The following is a 318-nucleotide window of genomic DNA, read 5'->3' as shown; positions in this document are numbered from 1 at the left end:
GAAATATTTAAACCGTCTAATCCCTATATAATAAAAGCAGATGGTGACATATTTAGGAGGGTGCCGTTGTATCTGCAGTATCTCGAAATATTGCCACGAGAGAAATTAAATATGGGAAGGGCATTGGGTGAACTTGACGAGTCTGTTAGTAAACTGACGTGGTATGTTGTTGGCTACGCCAATACGCTTTCAAGAGATGTCTTAAAAGAAATAGTTGGCTTTTCGAAAATTTCCAAACTGTTAGCCAGAAAGATCAGTTTTCGAAACTTTGACAAATATATTAAATATGCCGCATTGAACGAGGATATTATGTTCGGC

General features: G+C 37.4%; 1 pseudogene across 1 annotated transcript in view; it reads left to right on the top strand.

The window, feature by feature from the left end:
- Positions 1-318, top strand: part of TEOVI_000247600:pseudogene — a 536-nt pseudogene continuing 218 nt past the window's right edge. The window contains exon 1 of the mRNA in view: positions 1-318. Coding sequence covers positions 1-318 — 318 coding nt within the window.

This window comes from Trypanosoma equiperdum (assembly GCF_001457755.1).
Source record: "Trypanosoma equiperdum strain OVI genome assembly, contig: ctg_554, whole genome shotgun sequence".
NCBI classification, from domain to species: domain Eukaryota; phylum Euglenozoa; class Kinetoplastea; order Trypanosomatida; family Trypanosomatidae; genus Trypanosoma; species Trypanosoma equiperdum.
This window is presented reverse-complemented; position numbering and strand designations above follow the sequence as displayed.